At 46.5% G+C, this 24,786-nt stretch overlaps 2 protein-coding genes across 7 annotated transcripts; one reads left to right on the top strand and one right to left on the bottom strand.

The window, feature by feature from the left end:
• Positions 1-606: 606 nt before the first annotated feature.
• On the bottom strand, positions 607-2,965 carry dtd2 (D-aminoacyl-tRNA deacylase 2). The gene is made up of 3 exons (XM_084438699.1): positions 2,757-2,965; positions 2,503-2,572; positions 607-961 (listed from the first exon to the last, which is right to left on the bottom strand). Exons 1-3 carry the CDS (start codon positions 2,868-2,870, stop codon positions 630-632), a joined length of 516 nt encoding a protein of 171 aa, XP_084294825.1. The 5' UTR covers positions 2,871-2,965; the 3' UTR covers positions 607-629.
• Positions 2,966-4,042: 1,077 nt separating this feature from the next.
• On the top strand, positions 4,043-23,760 carry mia2 (MIA SH3 domain ER export factor 2). 6 transcript variants are annotated; one of them, XM_084438118.1, is made up of 30 exons: positions 4,043-4,224; positions 4,431-4,564; positions 4,772-4,858; positions 4,971-5,232; positions 8,851-9,036; positions 9,246-9,536; positions 9,724-9,833; positions 11,660-11,791; positions 12,251-12,272; positions 12,402-12,490; positions 12,728-12,799; positions 13,271-13,381; positions 14,515-14,586; positions 14,696-14,800; positions 15,545-15,667; positions 16,027-16,132; positions 16,523-16,569; positions 16,821-16,911; positions 17,796-17,934; positions 18,355-18,456; positions 18,770-18,830; positions 19,013-19,048; positions 19,183-19,250; positions 19,389-19,474; positions 19,620-19,760; positions 20,374-20,517; positions 21,649-21,813; positions 22,155-22,207; positions 22,292-22,523; positions 22,906-23,760. In XM_084438118.1, exons 1-30 carry the CDS (start codon positions 4,119-4,121, stop codon positions 23,079-23,081), a joined length of 3,549 nt encoding a protein of 1,182 aa, XP_084294244.1. In that variant the 5' UTR covers positions 4,043-4,118; the 3' UTR covers positions 23,082-23,760. The 6 variants fall into 6 exon arrangements, with proteins under 6 accessions (XP_084294244.1, XP_084294245.1, XP_084294242.1 ...); XM_084438119.1 differs by lacking the exon at positions 8,851-9,036; XM_084438116.1 differs by having other exon boundaries at positions 4,971-9,036; positions 9,246-9,530.
• The last annotated feature ends 1,026 nt before the right edge of the window (positions 23,761-24,786 follow it).

Here is a 24,786-nt window from a genome sequence, read left to right as displayed (position 1 = left end):
ACGTCTGCCTCTTTCCTGCAGTGTGTCAGCAAAAGAGGTAGCCTATGTGTGTTTTCTTCAGCCCCGTCAGTCTTTACCTCTATAATTCATTTATTTTCCCATCCCTAATGTGTCATATGTTCTGTTAATGTTGCTGTTTTTGTAAGTTGGGTCTCTAATGTTGGTCAGCTAGTATGTCGGCTAACTAGGAGATGATGTGGGGGAGTTTCCTAATGTTATTTTAGTTTTCTCAATGGCAGAATAAATGGACTAAGACCAACAGAGAGAAGTGTCTGCCTCTCCTACAACCCAAGACATTATACAACACGAACAGACACCGGTCACATCTTGTCTCAGCTTGACAAACATCTGTTTTTTGATAGATTTTAACAAGATTCTCATCATGCTTCTGTCAAGCTGTCACCCCTGGGTGGTCATAGAGCAGGCCCGTTATCACACAAACTCAGTACTAAAGCTCTCAAGTAGGATTTTAATTATTCAATAACGGAATGAGATTGAGTTTATGCATACATTTAATTGAAAATTCATGAACATTATGAAACATATTTCTGCTGATTTCCAATGCTCAGCTGTTTTTCAGGAACTGTTTGTTTTTCTCGTGGTTGTTAAGATTGGTCATTCAAATGGGTTCAAAACTCCATGAGATGTGTGTATGGTCCATTGGTGTCCAGATTCAACACCTGTCTGTTCCCGTAGGTCCCATGTTTCACAGTTGTCTCGGTCCCAGCTTCCCTCTTGCTCCCAGCCAAGGCCAGTTCCCTCTCACACTGAGAGACAAAGTCAGAGTAGAGCCTCAGGCCCTCCTCCTTGCTGATGTTGTTGTGGTACTGCATGGCCCTGCACTTGGCCTTCCCCCCCAGCGTGGCCTGGGGCACGATGAGCACACTGCCCGGCAGCTCCAGCACAGACACATGCTTCCCAGAGTCAGACTCACACAGCCTCAGGTTCAGCAGGGTGGACACTGCAGGAGAGAGAGAGAGAGAGAGGCAGAACTAGTACCATTTTATTATACTGATTCATATACAAGATGAGCCAGTGTGTCAGTTATGTGTTGTCTGTAGTACTGTGATGTCTCCTGTCTAAATGTAGGTTTTGGGGATAAGCCATGTCATTCGTTTATTACTGCCCAATCAGTGGCGGGGAAATCTGATTCAATCCAGACTATGTGAGACAACATTAAGTCAAAGTTAAGTCAAGTTAACTTTATTTATATAGCACTGTTCATACAAGTAAATGTAGCACACAGTGCTGTACAGGATAAATAAAAACAGTTAAAATAGTAGATAAAAATAAAATAAAACAGGACAGATCATATATGGTAAAAGAGAACAAAGTTTCTGGGAGGGTATTCCAGACGCTGGAGGTGTAAAAATTGAAGGCTGCCTCCCCATGTCTCTTGGTCCTGGCTCCAGGAACCATTAAAAGTTCAGTGCCAGAGGATCTCAGGGACCTACTTGGTGTATACTTGGTGTATGTGTACTGTAAAAGCATGCCTGACATGTATTCAGGTGCATGACTATGGAAATTCTATTCTAAAACTGACCGGTAACCAGCGTAGCAATTGTAAGACTGGTGTGATGTGTGCCCTCCTTTTGGTCTTAGGACACATGCTGCAGCATTTTGTATCATTTGAAGTTAACTAATAGCTTTCTTGGGTAGACGAGATAGGAGAATGTTAAAGTAATCCAACCTGCTACTGATAAAAGCAGGCATTAGTCTTTCAGTGTCAGCCTGGGCGAGAAAAGGTTTCACCTTAGCAATGTCTCTCAGGTGATAAAAAGATCTCCTTGTCACATTCTTAATATGGGCCTCAAAATTAAGATCAGAATCAAACATGACACCTAGGTTTCTGACTTGGCATTTGGTGTTCAGTGTCAGTGTTCACACAACACATCTGTTTTGTCCTGATTTAACAGAAGGAAATTCTGTGACATCCATGCATTTATATCAGCAATGTATTCTACCAAGTGGTCAACTGAGCTGTAGTCATCGGGTGTCACAGAAATATAGAGCTAGATGTCATCTGCTACGCTAATATTGTGCTTCCTGATGACGTCACGTACAGTAGTGGTAGAGTAAAGAGTATGGGCCCTAGAATTGTTCGTTGTATCACTGACATGTTTTTAAAGCTGTGATCACCAAGGGCGACAAAAAATCAAGGATGTCAAAAAAACAACATAGCACGCTCCACTGAAGACAATTGTGATTGGTTCAAAGAAATAAAGCTTTTTCCCCCTTATCTTGGAATGGTAATGAGTCCAGACAGACCTTTCTGCAGCACTGGCACAGCATATAAACAACGTGTGGAGATACTGTAGGTCTGGCTATGCAAGACTAAGACGAGACTAGATGTAACTGAGGCAGCTGGTGTGGGAAGACCTATTAATACATCCATGGGGAAGACAGACTGACTATGAGAGAAACTAACAAATACACAGTGGCTGTACCACACAGACAGAAGACAGGAGGAGACTGGGAGAGAAACAGATGCAGACTACCTACCCATTTTGGGGATGATATCCTCAGTTGCTCCTTTGAAAAAGCAAATGTATATCACCATCCCCCTGTTAATCTGACATTAAACATTAAACACACATTAGAGTACGAGAACCCAACAGCAGCCATTCCTAATACATTGTGCGGCAGGTGCAACTAAACTAACGCACAGGATGGCCTATAATATAATACCACATATTTGTGAGGCTATTGTTGCGGCAGCACGTAAGTAGGCTACACAATCATGATAACTAGGCTACCTCCACCCATTCAGGTTCCGACTCTTCATCCGCAGGCTTGACCTGCAGCCTGGCGTGGAGGCACTGTTGAAGGACAGTTCTTGCATGTGGAGCAGCACCTGCCTTCTCTGTCATGTTAACAACGACGTATTTTTAAGAGTAAGATAGATAGACAATGAAAAACAAAAGAAAACTCGTACAATTAACGCCAATCTGAACGTAAGAAAGGCATCGATAATGGCACCGATCCACAACAACTTGCACCAGCTTCCGGGTAATGTTTTGAAGTATGACGTCCTCTGCGATGACGCGTTGGGAGGCCACGCCCACAAGTTCGAGAAAACCATGGATGTATTATTAGAACGTTGAGTAAAACGTTGGTGTCTCCTGTTCCCTCTTATGCAAAATCGTCACTTTGTAAATTTAGACATTCGCTGTGATTGATTTGGGATTTCACAGTCTTTGAGGCGTCATTGAGTACATATTTCGCTGTCACAACGGCTACATGATCATACACTTTGCCCTATAAAACGGGATGCTAACTGGCTAATTCTAAAGGACAAGCTGTTACAGTCGGCTAGTTCAGTGGTGCTGCAAGGTATCTTTAAATGGTCATGTAGTGGTTTGATGACAATGAGTGCAAAATATGTCATTTATAATACTAAAAACAAATCAGAAAGTGAATTAAAACACAAGTGCACATTGAACCTGTTTTCCCTCACCTATGACGCCTGTCTATTCAGAGATTCTCATTGGCCTGAAGCGCCCAGCCAAACTGATTGTAGTGCAGAGCTGCAGATCAAATCCCACAGCCTCGCACCTAACGGCATGATGTCACAGTTGAACACATGACCTAGCCATAGGCTATCTAATCTATCCAACATGATCAAAGTAAGCCAGGCTATCATGGAAATGCATATGAAACACACTTTGCTCAGAATTGTGTTACAAAAAACACATAGGCCTACCCATAAGGAATTGCTGATTTATAATTCATAATTCATGATTTCACTTCAAATGAAAGGTCAAAGTCTGTGAAATCTCCACGTTTTCCTTTCCAGTCCAGTGATCAATGCACTGCTGATGGTCTTTTAAAAACTCAGTGAATTGCCACACCAAGAAAACATTTGATGAAATGACAAGCTTTCATCAACAAAGGCAGTGACATTTTTGTGTTTCCTACAGCTGTCACTAATGTGTTAACTACCAAACAACCACTGTTATAGTTAATCATTATCCCTTGTATCTTATCTCTACTCTCTCCTCAATTGACATTTTACCTTCATCCAACGTGAAAGCAATGTCCATTTGTGACAGTGTAGACTCGACACTGCTCTAGTATGGACCAACATTCTACATGAGGGACATTACAAATACCAAAATATGGCTTTTTTTCAGACATACCTTTGGATTTTAATTATCTTGATTTTTTCAAAACCAAATTGGGGGTTGTCTGACTACAAGATTTGTGGGGACTCTGAATGTGAACGTGAGTAGGAATCAACAGCACAGGACAAGCAATCAACCTTCTTTGGAATCCCAATGATGATATATTCTGCAATATGCTTTCTATTTGGTACAGTAGCTGGTGTTCATCTGTGTGTGTGTGTGTGTGTGTGTGTGTGTGTGTGTGTGTGTGTGTGTGTGTGTGTGTGTGCGTGTGTGTGTGTGTGTGTGTGTGTGTGTTCAAACTAGGCTTGATGAGCAGAGTGCAGGCAACAAGAGACCACAAAGGGCACGACTGCAGGTTCCTCAGCTTCAGAAGAGGAGACGTCATATTTGTTTACCACAAACTGACAGGGAGGAGAGACGACCTGTGGGCGGGGAGCGTGCGTTGGATTTTGTATCTCTGTTAAGTAAAAGTGTCTTTCCCAGTGGAACCATGACCAATAATGTATTAGATGACAATGAACTACTTGTGAAAGATACCATTAAGACTGTCAGGTTCTTGTTATCTGATTGAAATCAACTGACCCTGCTCCGTTTGCCAGTCACATACATGCAGTATATAGTAGGTTTATTTTTCTGTATTTCAGATCGATAAACAATTTGGGTATTTTCCAAAGGATGCTGTAAAAGTTGATGAGATATATGCAGCTACAGAAGAAGTTGTTCCCACTCAGGTAAACGTCTCCATGCACCTACTCTGATTAGATTTGAGTTGACAATCAAGTTTACCCCAAGCCACACCTAATCCACCTTTCCTTTATAACTTCCCATTCATCCTCCTTTCAGAGGCATGATTTCTTCTGCATAGACGAGTATGGATCGTTGATGGACAGTGGGTGGGAAGATCAAGAGGAACGCTTTATTTCAGAAACTCTAGAAATACCCATCAATGACAAGGCTCAAAGTACCGCTGTGTCTGAAGATGTGTTTGTGTCTCAAGGCTCGGCAGAGAGCAGTAAGAGAGAAACAGAGACCAGTGATACCAGTCAGGTTGGAACATCACCAGACATCTCTGATGATGCTGACAAACCCACACCCAGCGAACCAGGTGAGTCCTCTTGGCTTGGCTCCACAGTGTCAGGCTGGCTGGGGATAGGCATAGGAGGTGAAAATGGAGGAGTTGTAGGAGGAAGAGGAGGAGAGAGCCATGAGGAGCCTCCAGAGAAACAGACAGGAGAGCATGAGTCCTTCAGGAGCAGGAGATTGTCCCTGGATATGGACATGAACCAACTGCAGGAGGAGACCAAAACGAAGACGTTGGGCTGGCTGGGCAAGGGGCTGACCAGTGCCCTGGGGTTCGGAGGAGATCCTCCGGACCCGGCCAGACCAAGAAGTGAGAGTGAGATTAAAGACGTCAGCCAGGAAGAGAAAGCCACAAAGTCCAGCTCCTGGTTGAATATGGGACTCATAGATGTTCTAGGGTTTGGTCAGACCAATAAGGATGAAGCAGAGGTGGAGCTGGTGGATGAAGGCAGGAAGGAGGACACAGATCTGCCGGGAAATCCGTATAGCCTTGACCCCAGGCAGCCTCAGAGTGGCAAGACAGGAGAGAGAGAATCGCATGAGAGGAGAGAAAGAGGAGGAGAGCAGAGAGAGAGAACATACATACAGCCCTCAGAGTCCGGGGAGGAGGAGAGCCAAGGCCAACCGGCTGGTCAGAGTCTGGAGGAGACTGCTGGTAGAGAGGTCAGACTGGTGGAAGATGGAGGCTGGTATAGCAGCATCTACAACAACATCGCTGGCCTGTATGGAGACAAGCCGTCGGAGGATACAGACCAGGATGATGGTGGTCGGTCAAACTCAGGTATGTCCGTGTCAGAGGTAGAGGAGGTCAAGGATGAAGTTGAGACAGAGGAGACTCAGACAGCTGACTCTAACCATCATCTTCGTGATGCTCAAGAACCTGACAGAGCTAAATCTGAACCTGGAAATATCTCCGAGGACGTAGCAGGAACTAGATCCTCCGTCTCTACAGACAAATATGAAAAACAGTCTTCTGATACACATGACGTTTCAGAGATTCACACTACTGATGCCAAGGAGACAGAAGAAAGGGATGCATCCTTAGAAGAAGCTGAGAGAGAGCATGACACCACAGAAAGAGAGGCTAGAGAAAGAGAGACTCCTGAAAGAGAGGCTGCAGAAAGAGAGGCCGCAGAAAGAGAGCCTGCAGAAAAAGAGGCAGCAGAAAGAGAGGTCGCAGAAAGAGAGGCTAGAGAAAGAAAGGCTAGAGAAAGAGAAGCAGCAGAAAGAGAGGCAGCAGAAAGAGAGGCCGGAGAAAGAGAGGCTGCAGAAAGAGAGGCTGCAGAAAGAGAGGCTATAGAAATAGAGGCTGCAGAAAGAGAGACTATAGAAATAGAAGCTAGAGAAAGAGAGGCTGCTGAAAAAGAAACAGCAGAAAGAGAGGCTGCAGAAACAGAGGCTAGAGAAATAGAGGCTATAGAAAGAGAGGCCGCAGAAATAGAGGCAGCAGAAAGAGAGGCTGCTGAAAGAGAGGCTAGAGAAATAGAGGCCGCAGAAAGAGAGGCAGCAGAAAGAGAGGCTGCTGAAAGAGAGGTTGCTGAAAGAGAGGCTGCTGAAAGAGAGGCTAGAGAAATAGAGGCTATAGAAAGAGAGGCCGCAGAAAGAGAGGCCGCAGAAAGAGAGACAGCAGAAAGAGAGGCTGCTGAAAGAGAGGCTAGAGAAATAGAGGCAACAGAAAGAGAGGCTAGAGAAATAGAAGCTATAGAAAGAGAGGCCGCAGAAAGAGAGGCAGCAGAAAGAGAGGCTAGAGAAATAGAGGCCGCAGAAATAGAGGCCGCAGAAAGAGAGGCAGCAGAAAGAGAGGCCGCAGAAAGAGAGGCTAGAGAAAGAGAGGCCGTAGAAAGAGATGCTGCTGAAAGAGAGGCTAGAGAAATAGAGGCTATAGAAAGAGAGGCCACAGAAAGAGAGGCTGCAGAAAGAGAGGCTATAGAAATAGAGGCTAGAGAAAGAGAGGCTGCAGAGACAGAGGCTAGAGAAAGAGAGGCTGCAGAAAGAGAGGCCACAGAAAGAGAGGCTATAGAAAGAGAGGCCGCAGAAAGAGAGGCTGCAGAAAGAGAGGCCGCAGAAAGAGAGGCTGCTGAAAGAGAGGCTATAGAAATAGAGGCTAGAGAAAGAGAGGCCGCAGAAAGAGAGGCTGCAGAAAGAGAGGCTGCAGAAAGAGAGGCTATAGAAATAGAGGCTAGAGAAAGAGAGGCCGCAGAAAGAGAGGCTGCAGAAAGAGAGGCTGCTGAAAGAGAGGCTGCTGAAAGAGAGGCTATAGAAATAGAGGCTAGAGAAAGAGAGGCCGCAGAAAGAGAGGCTGCAGAAAGAGAGGCCGCAGAAAGAGAGGCTGCAGAAAGAGAGGCTGCTGAAAGAGAGGCTGCTGAAAGAGAGGCTATAGAAATAGAGGCTAGAGAAAGAGAGGCCGCAGAAAGAGAGGCTGCTGAAAGAGAGGCTATAGAAATAGAGGCTAGAGAAAGAGAGGCCGCAGAAAGAGAGGCTGCAGAAAGAGAGGCTGCTGAAAGAGAGGCTATAGAAATAGAGGCTGCAGAAAGAGAGGCTGCTGAAAGAGAGGCTGCTGAAAGAGAGGCTATAGAAATAGAGGCTAGAGAAAGAGAGGCCGCAGAAATAGAGGCTGCAGAAAGAGAGGCTGCTGAAAGAGAGGCTGCTGAAAGAGAGGCTATAGAAATAGAGGCTAGAGAAAGAGAGGCTGCTGAAAGAGAGGCTGCTGAAAGAGAGGCTATAGAAATAGAGGCTAGAGAAAGAGAGGCCGCAGAAAGAGAGGCTGCTGAAAGAGAGGCTATAGAAATAGAGGCTAGAGAAAGAGAGGCCGCAGAAAGAGAGGCTGCAGAAAGAGAGGCTGCTGAAAGAGAGGCTATAGAAATAGAGGCTAGAGAAAGAGAGGCCGCAGAAAGAGAGGCTGCAGAAAGAGAGGCCGCAGAAAGAGAGGCTGCAGAAAGAGAGGCAGCAGAAAGAGAGGCTGCTGAAAGAGAAGCTAGAGAAATAGAGGCGAGAGAAAGAGAGGCAGCAGAAAGAGAGGCTGCAAAAAGAGAGGCAGCAGAAAGAGAGGCTAGAGAAACAGAGACTGCAGAAATAGAGGCTGCAGAAAGAGAGGCTAGAGAAAGAGAGGCTGCAGAAAGAGAGGCAGCAGAAAGAGAAGCTACAGAAAGAGAGGCTTCAGAAAGAGAGGCTAGAGAAAAAGAGGCCACAGAAAAAGAGACCACTGAAAGAGAGGCTGCAGAAAGAGACACTGCAGAAAGAGAGGCCACAGAAAGAGAGACCACCGTGGGTTTCTTTGGAAAAGCCTTGCGTTTTTTCACTCTAAGCTCTGATGCCACAGACACTAAAGACTCTGAACTAAAGCAGCACACTGAGGAAGAGGAGACACAGCCAGCTGTACTTCTTGATGATGAAGTCTCTACACCCGATCCTGCGCCCCACCAGCTCAACCCCCAACTCCAGCACCAGACACACTCTCAGGGCCTTCCTCTCAGACGTCCAACACTGCTAAGAGAATACAAGAACCTCCAGCCGCACATAAATCCAGAGGAGATCAACACGTTGATGGACATGTTTGGGAAACCCAAACTCCAGTGGCTCGACTACTGGCTTGGAGGATCAGGGGGTCTGAATGGAGATGTAAATAATGACCTGTCCATGTTAGCAGACCTGGAGAGACTCCTGCAATACCACATGGAGACTCTGACCACACCTGACGGACAGATAACTAATGGAACCCCCGAAGATCAGGATGCATCGAGGAAGAATTTATCACTACAGAAACTAGACACGCTCTTGTCAACCCTAAAACACAGGCGCATCTCATCTGTCAGTGTTGAAGACAATCAAGGTACTTACTGATATGGAATGCTAATATGGAATTGCATGTCCGATTGCATGTTGTGGGAAATGTTTTTGCTAGCATGAACTTTGATTGCACCATTGTGATATTTTGCATTAGAAATACTTAACCTTTGTTAAGTGTAAAACCTGATGATTAACATCTCTTTAATTGGCTGTGATTTGAGTATGGGTGACATGTCATGCTGGTTTCCTCAGACTCCTGGAAAGAAGATGTTGATTCAACAAAGAAAGAGGATCCCAGTTTCGCAGACAAGGACACCATGAGAGGGGAAGGGAAATCTGTTGAGGAGGGATGGTTGGATGGACAGATGGATGGAGGGATGGATGATGGGATGAATGAGCATGCAAGGGAGCACGACGTCCAACCTCCTCCATCCCACTCAGAGACACACTCCTATGAGGTCTTCAACACAGAGACACCAGGGCCACTAGACTACCTCAACACTCAGCTCCGGCCTGGCACACAACATCCTCTACACGGTGACGGTATCATTCAGTGCTCATTCTTTCTCATATGTCAAGAATGCCCATATAGGTCTCTGTAAGATGACTGAGTCAGAGCAGGTCATGCATACACATCACATGACAATGACATGAGAAAATAATATTCACTATCTGGATGGGCGTTTTTTTCCCCTCAATTAACTCTTGTGATCGCCATTCCCTCTCTCAGGAAAGACTGTAGATGTGGAGTATGTGTTGGCCTCTGGGCTTCACGTCACTCGTGAGGGCTTTGCTCACATTCTGACGGTTGTGGCTTTCCTGAAAGGGCTCATTGTTCAGGTAGGACTGTGACTAAAACTCACACTTAAACAAGTAGGCTTAGCCAAACAGGATATGGTTTGTCATTTGCTGCCAGCTCATCCTCTAAATTAACATAAGGCGAGTCTAACATTTGCTTATAAGACTGGTTGGTCAAGTTGCAAGTCATTGGTGCATTATCTTTCAGAAGGTTGTTCGATCCTACAATTTCAGTCCCCTTCACAGGCGTGATAGGACTGGGAAGCTATAAGAAACTAGGATGGACAAGGTATGCAGATACCCAGTCCCACCTCAGATTTGTAACCGGAATGAGGACACATCAGAGAGAACTACTTTCTGAAGTGGAACACGCCCCATCACAGGTGGCCCTGTCAGTCAGACTGCCCCTAAACGTCACTAACATTCTTTAGGGCTGGCCTCTGTGATTAGAAACCACTACTGTACTATACTGTATAGTGAAATGTGAACTCGTTATTAAGCTTTTCAATGGATGTCAATGAAGTCGACCTGGTGAGTGTTAGGGAGTTTGTGGCATTGCGTAAACCACTGAAAAGTGAAGAGAAAGCTGCAGCAACTTGTTATTATTGGCTCTTTCTGATAGCAGGCAGGCAGGTGACGTCGTCACACTGAAAGTGGACGCTTTGTCCTATTCGACCACGGGGAAATAACAGTCACAGTATTATTTTTGCATAATTACAAACACGATTCAGCGTAACTATAACAAAACTATGTAATGTAGGGATTAATCTGGATATGTCAGTATTTGTTTTGGTTCACCTGTTTGCGCAAGTGTCACTTTAAATCCGCTCCGATGTGCCAGTGTGGCATTCTACAATTGGTGACGTTGAGAATGAACCATCTCGACAGTCGGAAGTCCGCGGGGGTGCCGGAATGCTTGCAAACTACAACGTCGGTTTGAAAAGAATCCTTAGACGCCTTGCTTTTTACGGATGCATCATTTTAAAATATTTGTGTGTTTATAAGAAATGTAACCCAACTAAGACGTTTTTGGTGGTTTGTATGGGAAAGGCAACAGATGACGCACCCCTTGTGAATGTTAAACCTGACGTGGCTCCCTTCTCGGCTCTCTGTGTTGAGTTACCGCTACCATGAGTTCCGACTGACAGCTGGACCTCTGTCTCTTCAATGATTACCTAAATAACCACATAATTATTTGAATCAAATTCTTTAAAAATGGCAGAACAACCATCTATTGACAGATTGGCCGCCGATGCGGCTGATTTACAAACAACAGCCAGGACGTACTACACACTTGCCGTGGAGAGAGTGAAAGATGTGGGTCAATTTCAGTTTGGACTCATCATCTCGTACCGAGCTAGGCAGCTAGCCAGATAGCTAATGTGTTATCAAGCTGCTGGTTGGCTGGCTAGCTAGCTGTCTAGTTAAAACATTGTTGTCATTTGTATGGATCTACTGTGTGATAGTCTAGTAACCAGCTAGCTTCCTATTTTACTTGCCAATGCTGGAGGCAGAGAACACTGTATTGCTATTGCTTGCTATGCTGTCTGCTCTAGCTAACGTCAGTTCACGAACTTACTGTAGCCAGCTACAATCTCTTTGTTGTGCAAGCCGACCAGTTCCTTATTTTAATAGTTCTGCAATGTTTTTTTTTTAAATTGTTGTATCAGGGTCAGGCACTAGTGTTTAGCTAACGTCCTTTAGCTTGCAAGTAAATGTGCAGGTTCTCAGTAATATTGTGGTGCATTATCAGACCCTGCAGCCAAACCCTTCATATTCCAACCCTGATATGGGCTAGCTAGATAGTAGATCCTACCAATGATTGACCTGACACCAGTATATCCTTTTTGGTTTGTTTGTCTCCTCAGGTGGTGTTGTCGCTCCCTGATGACATCAGACCAGGTCCTGACCTGTATGGGTTGGCATGGGAGGCTGTGGTTGTCACAGCGCTGATAGGGCTGGTCACCTTCCTCGTCTTCGGCTGCCGGATCTACCAGTCGGTCAGTTATCAGTTTGTAATGCTGTACGTGTTGGTGCACTATCATAGTGCTCTGAATACTAACTCGAATCTCAGACTGTCACTGTGCTCTGTATAAAATCCAAATCTGGTGCATTACATGCATACTAGTGTTTGCAGGGTCTCATTTAGACTTGGTCCAAATACCAGCCAAATAAGTCGGGCTCTGTGTGTCTCTTTGTCTCTCTGACTCTGTCACATCCTTACATAATTTAACAGGGAGTAGTAGTTTAAGCCCGTGCTGTTTAATAACACATACAAAGACAAAGGCCTATTTTGTGGCGCGTTCATTTCCGAGGACCCGCATAGCCAACCGCAGCCGATGCAGGAGACACGTGGTAGCCATCTTTTGTACGCATACGCGATGTTAAACAGCGAGTACAGTATATCGTAGGCCTACAGTAGGGATCATTTTCAACGTATGTTTTCATTGTTTCCACAGATAAGCAGCAGACTCTCTACTCGTAAGTCCGGTCCCTCTCATTATATTACATCCAGCGCCTGCCTGTCCCCATTCTTTGAATGTCACGTTATGTATCTGATATCTCCTGAAGAACTGTCCTCATGCCTCCATCCTCTCTCCCGCTTTACAGGCAGACAGAGGAAGCTGGGGAAGCAGGTGGCTGAACACCTAGAGGAGAAATGCAAAGCTCTCCTGACACTGACTGATTGTAAACTAGAGGTGAGCCCTTCTTTCAAAGAAGTTAACAGCTACCGAATCACACCATTATAACACACAGATGCCCTCTGATAAGCCCCCTCTGAAAGAGATTGTATTATATACTGTGTATACAGTATGTACAAGTACAGTTTTTATATGCATTGATTTGACAGTGAATGGCTTATATGGACTTGTGGTGTGGTGATGAATGATTGTAATTAATTGCTGGTTGTCTGTTTATCTGTGTGTGTCCTGTAGTATGATAAACTAGAACGGTCCTTGCGGGACAGTGGCGTACTGGAACTTAATGAGAAGAAAGAAAAACTGGAGGTAAGAGAGCTCAACAAAGTTGTGAGAATACTTTCTGCTTGTTTGTGTGTGTGTGTGCGTGTGTGCGTGTGTGCGTGTGTGCGTGTGCGTGTGTGTGTGTGTGTGTGTGTGTGTTTGTGTTTGCCTCTCTTATGTGAACCTCTTGTCTGTGATAAGGGTGGCTGTGGCTCAGGAGGTAGAGCGGGTCGTCCAGTGACCGCAGGGTCGGTGGTTCGAATCCCGGCTCCTCCTGTTTACATGTCGAAGAGTCCTTGAGCAAGACACTGAACCCTAAATTGCTCCCAATAAGCAGGCCAAATTGCTCCTTGCATGGCAGGTGGCCGCCATTGGTGTGTGTGAATTGGTCAATGATCTAACCTTGGATAAAAACGCTACATAAGCGCCTTGGATAAAAGTGCTATATAAGGGACTGCCATTTACCATGTACCATCCATTGTTCCGTCCCATGTCCCTCCCTCCATGGTGCCCCAGGTGGAGACCAGCAGGCTGGAACAGTCCAACTCTCAGCTGGAGGCAGAGCTGAGGCAGAGGAGAGAGGAGACGGAGGCCCAGCAAGCCATGAGGGTGGAGCAGGAGCAGAAGGTTAGATCATGACGTCACACTGGACTTGTCTGTATCAGTGTGCTGTTGAGGTCAGAGATTTAGGACTTATCTCAGCATGGGATTATGCATTTATATTTGTTGATATTTAAATTATATAATTTGATACTTGTCAGCTGTCATTCCTGCTCATGACTGGATGTATTTGACTGTGTGTGTGTCATTTTGACTGTGTGTGTGAGATTGACTGTGTGTGTGAGATTGACTGTGTGTCACTTTGACACAGTGGCCTTCATTTACTCAGCAAACATATGACAGGAAACTGGGCATACAGTAATTTCCACGCCAAGTTCAGCATTTATCAATTTGGAGGTGAGCGGAGACAAACCTAACATCAAGTCTCAGCTCGTGTAACCAAGTTTGAGAATTGTCATGAGACTGATTCTGACTGGCATCTAAGTGCGGCCATATACAGTAGGCCTATTCATCACTTAAAAAATATGTAGCCTACCCTATGGCAAAATATATTTTGTAAAGGCCTCTTCTATGTGTCATATATCCTTAACATAACAGGGTAAACAGGTTTTTGGTGTAAGAGTAAGTCACTTTCATTTTGAGCCTACTTGGACTATGCAGCCTTACAAGTCTTAAAATTAAAGTGAAATTTATGTTACACCAATCAATCAGTGCTGGTGACATATTTACTAGCAATCAAAATTAACAAATGAAAAACATTGGCTAGACAGTCGGTAATGCCATACTCTGTTGAAGACCTATGCGCGTTTTACCGTTCAGCTGATGTGAGAGGAGTGGGCGAGCGAATTAGGCTATTAACCTGAAGCGGACCAGTATCTAGGCCTACTAGTTGAAATAGGATATTTTACATTCACACAGGTGTTAGCTCTAATTTGAGATTTTGTTACTTTGTAATTTATTGTCACAATAATACATTTTTTCTGTATGGAAGGTAAAATAAACATGTATTATTATTATTGTTATTATAATTGTTATTATTATTGTTGATAGATAGATAGATAGATAGATAGATAGATAGATAGATAGATAGATAGATAGATATCTTTATTGCAGACTCTATGGTCCATAAAAATATGTGTGTATATGTAACAGCATGTGTATATGTTCAGGTTGACCGTGTCTGTGTGTGTGTTTTATAGCTAGCGGAGATGGAGGAAACCGTGAGGAAGTTAGAAGAGGAGATCAAAGAGTGTGAAGTCCAGGAGGAACAGGTACACACACACACACATGTGCACACACACACACACACACTCGTGCATACACACACACACACTTGCACACACGCACAGTGCTGACTGACTGCCCTCTGTTGTGTGTCAGGCCCAGATGAGCCAGAGGATCTACGAGATGAACAGCGAGCGTCTGGACCGCAACCTGGAGACGGCCAGAGAGGAGAACGCCCTCATGCAGGAGAGCAACGCTCAGGTAGGACCTGCCTCACCCCACCTCACCTAGCCTGACCGCACCTCACCTGGCCTTACCTGGCATGGCCTGGCACGGCACACCTCACCTTGCGTCACCTCATCTGTCCTGGCCTGACAAATCTAATACATTGACACTCCTCACCTGGCCTAGTCTCGCGATGCCAAATGTCTGGAGACATCTCCATTGAAAATTGTCGCTAGAACAGCGCCGAAAACCAATGCTCCCAATCAGAGCCACTGCCTACATCTCCAATAGGGTGAAGGACCCACCTTACATGTCCTCCAAACAAACTGGAGTGACAAATCAAAACAAAACATTCACTGCCTCATCAGGAAGGACCACCCTAAAGACATTGGAGTGGTTCTGCAGTGCAGTTTTTTTTTTTTTTTCAAACTCTCAAATTGTGTTTCCAGTCCACCCACTTTTAGCGACGAAACCTGGACGAATGTCTTCAGTCTCTAGTTGAGCGCAGCGATTATAGACTCACTCGTGAGCCTACACGCGGACTAACCTGGCCTGGCTTCATCTAACCTTGCCCAGCCTGGCATGGTCTGGCACGGCACAGCTAACCTCAATTCACCTCTCCTGGCATGGCCTGGGGAATCTAATGCCATATCTGACTCTCTGGTTTGATGGGCTGGGACTGGGCTGCTGAGACGGGCTGTATGATCCCCTAGCACAGAGTGAGTCCTGTGGTCTGGTCAACTCTAGTCTCATCCTTTCTTCCCCCCCATACCTCCCCAGCTGCTGCAGCAGATGCAGGGATGGGAGGAGCGACTGAGTGAGCTGGAGGAGGAGAAGCGGAGGAGTGAGAGCTCGTACACAGCCATGCTGCAGGATGTGACCCACAAGGACCAGCGCTTCAAGGTCCGGACAGTTGAATATCCTGTACCGAACAGGACAGTACTGAACAGGAGATGATATAGGGAATGGTGTAACAAATGTAAGTCTTGATCCGTGCGCTTGAGTGCCTCCCAGCCTCTGACCTGTGTGTGTGTGTGTGTGTGTGTGTGTGTGTGTGTGTGTGTGTGTGTGTGTGTGTGTGTGTGTGTGTGGGTGTGGGTGTGGGTGTGGGTGTGGGTGTCTGTATGCCTGTGTGTGTGTGTGTCTGTGTCTGTGCATGTCTGTGTGTGTCTGTGTGTGGGTGTCTGTATGCCTGTGTGTGGGTGTGTGTGTGTGTGTGTGTGCCTGTGTGTGTGTGTGTGTGTGTGTGTGTGTGTGTCCAGGCTCTGACAGACCGTCTGCTGCAGATGAAGGTTTGGGACTGGGACCTGGAGGACGAGGCCGACGGGCAGCAGGGTGAGAACAGCCACCAGAACGGAGACGGAACAGGTGACACATATGGACACTGACCCAATGAGGTTCTGACCAATAGGACACGGACCAATGAGGTTCTGACCAATAGGACACAGACTGATGAGGTTCTGACCAATAGGACATGGACCAATGAGGTTCTGACCAATAGGAGACTGAACAGGTGAGGTTCTAACCAGCAGGACACTGATCAGGTGAGGTTCTGACCAATAGGGGGGGAGGGTGAAGATGAGGTTTTGATCAAGGTTACAACTGCTAGTAAATCCACTAAGTCGGTCAGATTCTAGGTGTTTTCAGTCAGTCTCTCTTTGTGGGAGGTCATTGGAGTCTATTATGCTGAGTGACAGAAACATGGACGTCTTTGTGTCTCTGACTGGTCTGGTGTGGTCTGCTCTGATTGGTCCACAGATAACCATCACTTACAGAAAGTACAGACACTCATCTACGCAGCCAAGGTATGTGGACATGAAACAGCTGAAAACAAGTTAGGAGAAATCTGTTTTCTTCTTATTCATATGAAACCTCTGTTTGTGTTTGTGCTTGCATGTGTGTGTGTGCGCGTGTGTGTGTTTGTGCGCGCGTGTCTGCATGTGTCTGTGTGTCCGCGTGTCTGTGTGTGTGCGTGTGTCTACGTGTGTTTGTGCATGCGTGTGTGTGCGTGTGTGTGTGTGTGTGTGTGTGTGTGTGTGTGTGTGTGTGTGTGTAGTTGAATGCAGAGCTGAAGTCGGTGGATGAAGACAAGGACAGAGTGTCTGCCAGGCTGGCTGATGAGATCAAAGCCAAGGAGGAGCTGGAAGGTTGGTACCACTGGTAGTGATGTGTTAGTATGTTTATATGTCTATTATGTGTTGGTATGTTTATATGTCTATTATGTGTTAGTATGTTTTATGTCTATTATGTGTAGTATGTTTATATGTCTATTACTGTATGTGTAGAGTGTTTGTGTATTGGTAGTGATGTGTTAGTACAGTATGTTTATATTACACACATACAGTGGTTTCCTGTACATCACTGTGAAATCCTTTAAAATTGGATTATTACCTACTAGGCCCACAATAAAGAGGATTATGATCAAATTAAATTTTGTACCTACAGTAATGGTAGTGTATGCAATTAAATCATCATTTGGATGGATGGATCAGCCTGAAAAGGGTTTCATTTCCAGGCTATAGGCAAACTTTAGATTGGAGTGGGACCGGCCTACTGGGCCTATAGGCCTACATAAAAATACAAAATTAATATAACCTAATAAAATACTATAATGAATACTTTATGCCATGTATGCCGAATAACAAAGTTAGTTACTTTGGAAATGGGCCTTAGAGGGGAAAAAACCTTTGGTTGGAAAATAATGTTGTAGACTATGTCAGTCAATATTATTGGTAGTGATATGTGTATGTTTATACGTCTATTATTGGTAGTGATATGTGTATGTTTTTACGTCTATTATTGGTAGTGATATGTGTATGTTTACATGTCTATTATTGGTAGTGATATGTGTATGTTTACATGTCTATTATTGGTAGTGATATGTGTATGTTTACATGTCTATTATTGGTAGTGATATGTGTATGTTTATACGTCTATTATTGGTAGTGATATGTGTATGTTTATTGTTTGATGCTAATTCACCTTTATATGCAAGCTGAAAAGTGCTATAACATTGTGTGTGTGTGTCCAGAGGGTATCAGTCAGATGGAGGTGGACAGAGCGTCTCTGCAGAAGGAGACTGAGAGCTACTCGGAGCAGATCCAGAGGATGCAGCAGAAGCTCCACATCATGACTGAGATGTACCAGGAAAACGAACTCAAACTGCACAGGTAGGAGGAGCAGGAGGAGGTACACACAGGACTGGTGGAGGAGGAGGTGAAGGGAGGAGATGGTGAAGAGAGGAGGAGGTGAAAGGAGGAAGAGGGAGGAGGAGGATGTACATCACTGGACTGGGGGAGGAGGAGGTGAAGAAAGGAGGAGAGAGTCAGGAGAAGGAGGTTGGAGGAGAAGGTTCGGGAGGAGCGGCCAAAGGATGGAGAGAGAGAGGAGGATGGAGAGAAAGAGAGGAGGACAGGACAGGTAGTCTGTTGATGATGATGATTGTAGTAGATCGGATGATGAAGATGGTAATGCTGTTGGTGGTTATGATGATGGTGATCATAGTGATGGTGTTGGCAGTGATGATGGTGATGATGATGGTGTTGGCAGTGATGATGATGCTGTGCGTGTGTGTGTGTGTGTGTTACCAGGATGTTGACGGTGGAGGAGAGAGGGCGTCTGCAGAAGGAGGAGAAGCTGACCAAGGCTGACCGCAACATCACCCAGGCTGTGGAGGAACTCACCACCTACAAGTTAGTACCACACACACACACACACCACCTACATGTTAGCACCACACACACATACACACCACGTACAAGTTAGCACCCCCCCCCCCCCCCCCCCCACACACACACACACACACACATACACACCACGTACAAGTTAGCACCCCCCACACACACACACACACCACCTACAAGTCAGTTATATGCACACACAAACACGCACACACGTTCACAAACATGCACACACACCACCTACAGGTCAGTCACATGCACACACACACACAGACACACAACCGCAAATGGACAAGGTTTGTGATTCTTTCTGTTCTTCCTTCAGACAGCGACACCAGGACTTAGAGGATGATCTGGAGAAGACCAAGCAGGCGTACCAGGGCCAGGTGAGGAGAGGGGGGGGGGCTGAGGTAGGGGCTGGGGAGGTAGAGGGGGGGGCTGGGGGGAGAGGTGGGGAGGTCGTTGGTGGACTGGAGGAGGCGGCAGGGGAGAGAGAGAGGGAGGGAAGCTAGAGGATGAGTTCAGCTTGTATGATATATGAAACTAACTCTTGTGTCCTGCCACCCAGATCACAGCCCACGAGAAGAAGGCTCACAATAACTGGGTGAGTAGCACGCTACTGCTGCTGTGGCAGCACTCAGTGTTAAAATGCAGTTATATATATTCAGTCACATCTCACCCCCGCTGTCTGATGTGCGTGCGTGCGTGCGTGCGTGTGTGCATGTGTGTGTGTTGCAGCTAGCAGCGCGAGCGGCCGACCGGGATCTGTCAGACACCAGGAGAGAGAACACCCTCCTCAGACAGAAGTACGTACCAGAACTGAGCTCACCTGGTTTACATGTGGTTTAGTAGCTTCCCAGGGAGAGAGGGGCTTGAAAGACTGTGTTTGGGACTAGAGCATGTTCTAGTAGTGAGGAGTGTTTTTGAGTTATATTTTATCTCAGGTTGACAGATATTCAGTTCAAACTGGAGATGATGGAGAAGGACCCATACGCTTTGGATAACCTGCCCAGACCAATGCCATACAGAGGTTAAAATACGGGACATGCGCAAACACAAACACACACACACACACACACACACACACACACACACACACAAACACACACGCACGCACGCACACACACTCCTTCCCTCAGACACCAACCCTGACCCCGTCTCTCGCTGTCCTCCAGGTGAAAGGTCACCGTATGGCCCCTCCCCCCTGGGTCGCTCCGCCTCTGAGACCCGCGCCTTCCTGTCTCCGCCCACTCTGATGGACGGCCCCCCGCCCCGCCTCTCCCCGCAGTTCCCCCCCCTGGGCCCCGGGGGCAGAGGTGACCACTCAAGACGCCCCCCTCCCCACCCCTACCTGACACACACACACACCGATCCCCCCCCCCCCACACACACACGGCTGCAGCTGAGTTGAGATGGCTGTTGCGTGTGTGCAAGACATGCCATGTCTAGCTTCAACCTCATATGAGCCACAGTGAAAAAGCCATCTGAAATTTACTATTGATCATTTCACAAACGTCTTGATGATGATATGATTCTGAACGCTCCTATCATCACGGCTGTGTACTGTATGTAGGCAGAAGATCTGCCGTAGCCCTGGCTTCTCCTCACACTCACTATACTAGTATATTAGTATACTGTATAGCATTAGCGGGCCGATGCTACTGTAACTGCAGTAAATGGAGAGGAATCTCTCCCGGCGGTGAGGACTGTTGTCTCTGTGTACACGTCTGTCTCTAATGCACATGTCGCATTGTTCTGCTCTGCTCATCCATGCTGCTCCATGAACCCATTGACATTATGCTTTCTCTCTCTCTCTCTTTCTCTCTCTCTCTTTCTCTCTCTCTCGTTCGCTCTCTCTCACTCTCCGGCTCTCTCTCTTTCTCTCTCCCCCTGCTCTCTATGCTGTCCCTGGCCTCTCTCTCTGAGCAGTGTTGCGTGGCATGGTGGAGCCCCCTGGTGGTGTGTTGGACCCAGAGCAGAGTGGTGGTGGCGGTCCTCACTCTGACGGCTCTCTGTCTCCCACCTGGGAGAGGGAGCGCAGGGCCCCCCTCGGCCCCCCCATCCCACCTCCAGGTACAGGGATGCCCTCACTCTGCCCACGGCCCCCCCATGATAGACCTGTCCCCTACACACACACACACACACTGACTATAGAGTTAAGTTGCATTGTGTGTGTGTGTGTGTGTGTGAGAGAGAGAGAGAGAGAGAGAGAGAGAGTACAGTGCTGAGGGTGTGGGAGCTGGAATGCTCCTCATTCAGGCCCCTGCAGCAGCAGCAGCTCCTACTGTATGAAGTACAGTACATCACTCTGAACACAGTTTCTAAACCTGTGTCACTCAGTAACATTTTCACTAGAGGCACATCGTTAGTGTATAATATAACGGTTATATTTTAGACCTGCCGTATAATCCACAGAGGCAAGGAACTAAATATCCACCAGTTTAATGGGGGAGCCATTGGCATGTGGCACTGGCATCGCTGTATTTTTGCTGATCCATCAACAATTCATCATCATGGATAGTGGACGTTTTGTTGTGGTGTTTGTTGTTTTATTTGTTATTTTTTGTTGACATGACTATCAGGCTTGTGCTTCGAGTTCCAATCCACTAGGGCACACACACACACACACTTTTGGAACTAATGCTGCGTTCCAGTTGTATCGGAAACTTCAGCTTTCTCGAGTTCGACATCAAAAAAACGTCATCAAATACATCACCCGAACTCGGTTTTCCGCCATTTTACTCGTGGGAGAAAATCAACCCCGACCTCGTCAACGTCAGCTGCTAACATCAATCGAGATGGCTACTCCGCGAATCAACAATAAGTGAAAGCTGTTTATTAGTGCTTCTGTCTTATTTGTGTCTCATTAAATCAGTCGTACACACAGGCCTGTCCAACTTTTATCAGTGGACAATGTTGCTAGAACTACAAAGATGGGGCGAAAGTGGAATTTTCATGTTTTTTGTCTTTTGTTTCTGGAACACATTAAACTGGGATATGACGTCCTCCCGGGCGCCAAATCTCTAACTCTGATACACCTGGAATGCAGAATAATCCATTGGTTTCATTGTACTTGGAGAGTCTAGTCAAATCAAATGCACCCCAAGTATTTGACAGTACCTGCAGAGTATTTGACCCAGTCTGATGTTGGTCTCCCGTGGGTGTGAGGCTGATCTGAGTGGTGTTGTCTCACTGTGCTGGAAGGCTATATGTATCCAGAGCCAGGCCCTCCCTTCAGGGGACCTCCTCCCGGGATGCTGGGGCCCCTCCCCCCTCCACCAGGGCACCTCCCTCTGGGACCCCTCCCTCCCAGAGGACCCGGGCCTGGTGACCACCCCGGCTTTGGACCCCACCCCTCCGAGATGGCCGGTGAGAACCTTCTCCTCCCCTCCTCCCCTCCCCCCTTCTCCTCCCCTCCCTTCTCTGCTCAGACTAGTTGAACACAACATTGGAGTAGCTGGAAGATGGCTACTATAATGACACAGAGCCTGCAGATCTCTCTCCTTTCCTCTCTCTCTCTCCCTCTCTCTCTCTCTCTGGGCAGTACGTGCTGCAGGAGAGACGATGACTAGGCGATCCTGTGGAAAGTCTGTTCCAACTGACCCTGTTTTAGCAGAGTTGGGCTAATAGCATTAGAGACCTGAATGAGCCCTCTCTCTCTCTCTCTCTCTCTCTCGCTCGCTCTCTCTCTGTTCTCTGGTGTTCTGCAGATACCTTGTTCCCGGGGAGCCGATTAGGACCTGGAGAACCTGACATCAGAGAGGTGAGAGCCCTGACTGTGTGTGTGTCGGTCAGTGTTTTCGTTCATTACAAACATGTATAACGTGTATTTATCCTCCTCTCCCAGGGTTCTCCAGGAGACAGGAGGACTCCCCCCGACGGTGATATGAGGATAGGACCTCCCCCTCTGGGACCCCCACTAGGGTCCCCCGGCATGGGCCCTCTTGGCCCCCCTGGGCCTCCCTACATGGGCCCCCTCCCTCCCATGGACCCACGCGACCCCCACTTCCCCCGCAGAGGCCCCTACCGACCCCCAGACTTCTACCCTCCCAGGGGCCCCGGGGGGCTACCTATGGGCAGTAAGTGCTGTCAGCTGTTACTTTATGGACCGAGCTCATTAGACTAAATGGTGTGTTTTAGGACGTCCGCTTTAGGAGTCTTTCCATAAGATTTCACATGTTCAACCCTGGTACTTCTGTAGATCTCACATCGAATAAGTGGGAAGATTCCACCCAGTCGGTCAGATTGCAAGGCAGTGTGTTTAGCATAGGCCCACACATCCTATCCTTGTTTATATTTGTCAGTGTGCAGGGGTTAGGGATAGTTACTGCACTGAAAAAAATAAGTTTCCATTCCATATGTTTGCAGGTTTGATGTTTTCTGTCCATATTGCTGTTCCAGTGAACATGCTGTTCGTGTACTAAGCCTAATCGCCTGCCCTCCTTCCTTCTCTCCCTGCAGTGCGTGGGCCGCCCCCCCCAGGCATGTTTCCACGGTATCCACCGCCCCCCCACATGGGCTACCCCCCTATGAGACCGCCCCCAGACGGCCTCCCCCCTGGACTTCCCCCCAGGCCCTCCCCCCCTGGCACCCAGCAGCCCCCGGACCAGCCCCCCTCCCCTCATGACGTCATCTGAGCCTCCCCTCCCTGTTTCGGTCTCTCTCTCTCTCTCTGTCAAACTGCGCTCTCTTTCTCTCCGTCTCTCTCTACTCTCTCTCCCCCTTCATTTCCTGTGTGCTACTTCCTGTTGTTGTGCTGAGTGAGCCTGGGCTCAGGGTCAGTTTCCTGCAGCTCAACCTTGGCAGCCGTGTGACTGGCGCTCCCTGTTCAGAGCGATACCAGAAAGTAGTGTCCTCACACACACACACAGACAGACCTGACTGGAAGTTCTCTGGTTGGCTGTGTTCATGTTGCCGTGTTCATACAGAAACAACTATCTGAATCTGCCTTCTTCAGAAAGATAGCTCAAACCTGATGTTTTAATTTACTTATGAAAAGGTTTGCCTGAGAAAAGGCTTTTTAATTTAACTTAAAATAAATGTCTCACATACTTGACGTGTATATTATGTAGAAATTGTGTCAATATTGCTCGAGAGGAAGTTGTATAGTATATACTAGACCCAGTCCAGATGCATTTCCTGTTAGTACAGAGCGGGGGGGTGGGGGGTGACCCTTCACCTCTGACCTCACGGTGTGCTGCTGACCGTCCAGATACCTGCGTCTTCATCACCCAGCCTCAAAGATTCTCGCCTTGAGAACGAATCGCATCTGATGACAGATGGGATTTATTGTAAAGTGTAATAATGAAATATAAATAAAATCTTTACTCAAGTGTGCATAGAATTTATATTCTTAAGTGAATTTCAGAACAGGTATTCTAAAGCTATACACAGATAATGGCAATTGGTAATGGAGAGATTGCAGAGATGCCAGACTGCCTGGTCTGGTTAATATCCATGCGTCTGGAGAGCAGGGGTACATTAGATCAAAGACCAGGCATGATTATCAACTGACAATGATGGATAATTTATCATTGTTACCTCAAAATCTTATGCATTTTCAAACGCATTACATTTTTCTCTCCATGATCTATATTCAAAAATAAATCAACCAAGGGTCCTTGAAGAAAAAATGTCTTCATGTTGGTTCACTTCTACTTTGCATCACAGGTATTTTTTTTTCTGCAATTAATCAATGTTGCTCTGTACAGTGCAATGACCACTGTCTGGATCAGCAATGATTTGTTCATCTAAAGGCACAACAACACCAGTGTTTTTTGTTTTTTTTAATGCTTTTATTCACTGATTAAAAGAAGAAGCATTCATTCAACATCGATTCAAATCAACATTACGCTGGTTTACCCAATAATATAGCTGGTTTACCCAATAATATAGCTGTCAGTTGGGTTTTTTCTTTCCTGGAATCTTGGACCACCTTTCCAACCAATAGAATCTCTCCTCCTCCTCCTCTGGCATAATCTGACCCCTGCAGCAGAGGGCCACCTGCGTCTGCAGATGGATATAAAATCCCACGCTATGTGCTCACTAGAGACAAATAGTAGACAGAACACTCCTGCCTAGAATATTCAACATTTAAGATGGTAAAACCATTTTTGCAAAACAACAACACTTACAAACTTATTTTTTCCCCATCACGTTCATAAATAGTATCCCGGACATTGCATAAGAGTATATAGGTATTTGTTGATATCTATACAAATATGCAGTGAGAGATTTGAATGGTATTTCGTGTTCCCCGTAGTTCTCTAAAGGAGGCAGCCGGGTGTGCTGGGCTGCGGATGCCCCTGGGTGGACTCTTGGATGACTCGTGTTATTGCAAAC

This window comes from Borostomias antarcticus, assembly GCF_949987555.1.
Source record: "Borostomias antarcticus genome assembly, chromosome: 5".
In the NCBI taxonomy this organism is placed as follows: Eukaryota; Metazoa; Chordata; class Actinopteri; order Stomiiformes; family Stomiidae; genus Borostomias; species Borostomias antarcticus.
Note: the sequence above shows the minus strand (reverse complement) of the source record. Positions and strands in the feature narration are given on the sequence as shown.

What these genes read in the sequence shown, in the direction of transcription:
- dtd2 (XM_084438699.1), bottom strand. Translation starts at nt 2,870, where the DNA reads ATGACAGAGAAGGCAGGTGCTGCTCCACATGCAAGAACTGTCCTTCAA. An exon ending in CGGAACCTGAATGGGTGGAG is followed by an intron (nt 2,573 to 2,756) that starts GTAGCCTAGTTA and finishes GTTTAATGTCAG; the next exon opens with ATTAACAGGGGGATGGTGAT. An exon ending in GGATATCATCCCCAAAATGG is followed by an intron (nt 962 to 2,502) that starts GTAGGTAGTCTG and finishes TCTCTCCTGCAG; the next exon opens with TGTCCACCCTGCTGAACCTG.
- mia2 (XM_084438115.1), top strand. Translation starts at nt 4,119, where the DNA reads ATGGCTTTTTTTCAGACATACCTTTGGATTTTAATTATCTTGATTTTT. An exon ending in CCAGAACGGAGACGGAACAG is followed by an intron (nt 16,133 to 16,522) that starts GTGACACATATG and finishes ATTGGTCCACAG; the next exon opens with ATAACCATCACTTACAGAAA. An exon ending in CCACCCCTCCGAGATGGCCG is followed by an intron (nt 21,814 to 22,154) that starts GTGAGAACCTTC and finishes GGTGTTCTGCAG; the next exon opens with ATACCTTGTTCCCGGGGAGC.